At 32.5% G+C, this 1956-nt stretch overlaps 1 protein-coding gene across 2 annotated transcripts; it reads right to left on the bottom strand.

Moving 5' to 3' along the window:
- Window positions 1-393: 393 nt before the first annotated feature.
- LOC136972900 (ubiquitin-conjugating enzyme E2 K-like) lies at window positions 394-1117 on the bottom strand. 2 transcript variants are annotated; one of them, XM_067267573.1, is made up of 2 exons: window positions 591-1117; window positions 395-525 (listed from the first exon to the last, which is right to left on the bottom strand). In XM_067267573.1, exons 1-2 carry the CDS (start codon window positions 1048-1050, stop codon window positions 518-520), a joined length of 468 nt encoding a protein of 155 aa, XP_067123674.1. In that variant the 5' UTR covers window positions 1051-1117; the 3' UTR covers window positions 395-517. The 2 variants fall into 2 exon arrangements, with proteins under 2 accessions (XP_067123666.1, XP_067123674.1); XM_067267565.1 differs by having other exon boundaries at window positions 394-1117.
- Window positions 1118-1956: the final 839 nt, after the last annotated feature.

Genomic DNA, 1956 nt, shown 5'->3' with positions numbered 1-1956 from the left:
CAATATTCTTTATGAAAAAGATGTTATAATTAAAACAACTAATGGTGAAGTGGCTGATATACACTTAAATCATTGAAAAACCATTAACAATATAATGCATTTATTTAACATTCTGAAACATTTTGGCAATGTAACATATTTATAAAAAGATTTTTCTCCATGGGCTAGAGATGAGATTAATTTATTTAAAAAAATCTATCACCACAATTGTTTATTAGAATCTTAACATTTTAATTTAGAGCAGTTGTTAAAATTACAGTTGAGAAATATAAAAATGCAAATAAATTTTTAAGTTTAAATTAAAGTAACCAACAAGGTTTCTGCCAGGTGTCTGATATGCTAAATGGAAGATACTTCTAAATGCAGAAAATAACTTGTTTTTTATCAGTTAAATTTATTTTTTGGCGTGAACTTTTTAAGTCCTATAAGGATAATTTATTAAACTGTAAATATTATCTAGCTGAATAATGTTTCTGTTGCTTTTTTAAGATCCCAGGAACATGATGATAAGGCCACTCTAGCTCTGTGCTCATCCACTCCCATATCCACCAACCTCTTTATCTTTACATCAAATTCTGGTGTATTTGAAGGTGCTCCAGCATAAACTTGAGCCCAATGTTTTGCAGTAAGTTTAAACATTTCTGGATTTTCTTTAAATTGTTTTGCTACAACAGTATCTTGAGGATCATCTGGTTCTGCTGCTGCTAGCAATGCTTGTAATGGTAGAAGTACAGTTCTTAATGTCATGGCAGCAGTCCATTGGTCTTTCAGTAAACATATTGCTCCAGTTACAGAACTAATATTTGGATGCCATATCTTTGTAACAAATCGAACCTCAGGAGGATTAAAAGGATAAGTTTCTGGAACTTTGATTTCTAAAACAAAATTACCACCTTCGTATGGAGTATCTGGAGCACCAGCTATTTCTCCTTTAAGTTCAGTATAATTATCATTTACAAGTTCTACTTTGATAGCACACTTAGCAACCTCTTCACTTTTAACAAGTTCTTTAACTTCCCGTTTAATTCTTTGAACGGCTATGTTCGCCATTTCTCAATAGTCTTCATAAAATGCTTTTCTCTTTTATTTACTAAAATTTCTTTCGGGAATTTAACAATTATCACCGATAATAATTGTTTAATAAAAGTATTGTTGTCTGAGGATTTCCGCTTGTCGTGTGTCAACTGCTTCGAAGTCGGAAAAAATTGAGTATTTGCACTCGTGGTGTTTAAGTATTTTAAACATTTTAATTTTCATTGAATAATGATTAGTTAACCTTAAGGTTCTCTGATTCATTATGTTTGCATTAATGTTTCCTGTTAACGCTTAGTCTCAAGATCTTCCGATATCCTTTTGTCAGTCTTAGGGCTGTTTCACACTGTCACCGACCGATCCTATAATCGGACCGACTAGTAGTAAAAGAATTCACACTGAGTACGATTATGTCGGTGGCCGACTCGTAAGGACCAATCGGAACGCGTCTTACAGATCAGAACACTAGCCAATCGTGGTAAGTTTTTCAATTTAAACAGAAAACATGGCCGTCTTTATAAGGTTGTCGTGTGTTCGCGGGCTAACGACACCATTTTAGCATTTTTAATGTCGCTTTCTCTTGTAAATGAAATGTATTATGGTGAATTAAAGTAATTCGTTTTGTTAATATCGATGAGTGCCTGCGTATTTCTTAATAAAGTTGTTCTTAAACGAAGCAAATAGACGGAAATAAAAAATCGTTCGGAACTTTTAAACGGTTGATCGTAAGTAATATTTTTTTAATACCAATCGATTCAGCGTATCAAATTACATTTAGATATGTCTACGTCTATTCGTTAATATGAAGTTTAAGACTATTTTTTTAGCTGGATACCTTTCGCTTTACTCTAACCAATTATTTTTTTCAATGTCGCCTTTATAATCGGCTCGCCGAATATCATAAAGCCATGGATATTTTCTAAC

The sequence above is a fragment of the Centruroides vittatus genome, unplaced genomic scaffold (assembly GCF_030686945.1).
Source record: "Centruroides vittatus isolate TY-2023 unplaced genomic scaffold, ASM3068694v2 contig_1074, whole genome shotgun sequence".
NCBI classification, from domain to species: Eukaryota; Metazoa; Arthropoda; class Arachnida; order Scorpiones; family Buthidae; genus Centruroides; species Centruroides vittatus.
The sequence above is the reverse complement of the archived record's forward strand: the minus strand, read 5'-3'. Positions and strand labels throughout refer to the sequence as shown.

Excerpts from the sequence above, each read along its gene's own strand:
- LOC136972900 (XM_067267565.1), bottom strand. The coding sequence starts at position 1,050 with ATGGCGAACATAGCCGTTCAAAGAATTAAACGGGAAGTTAAAGAACTT.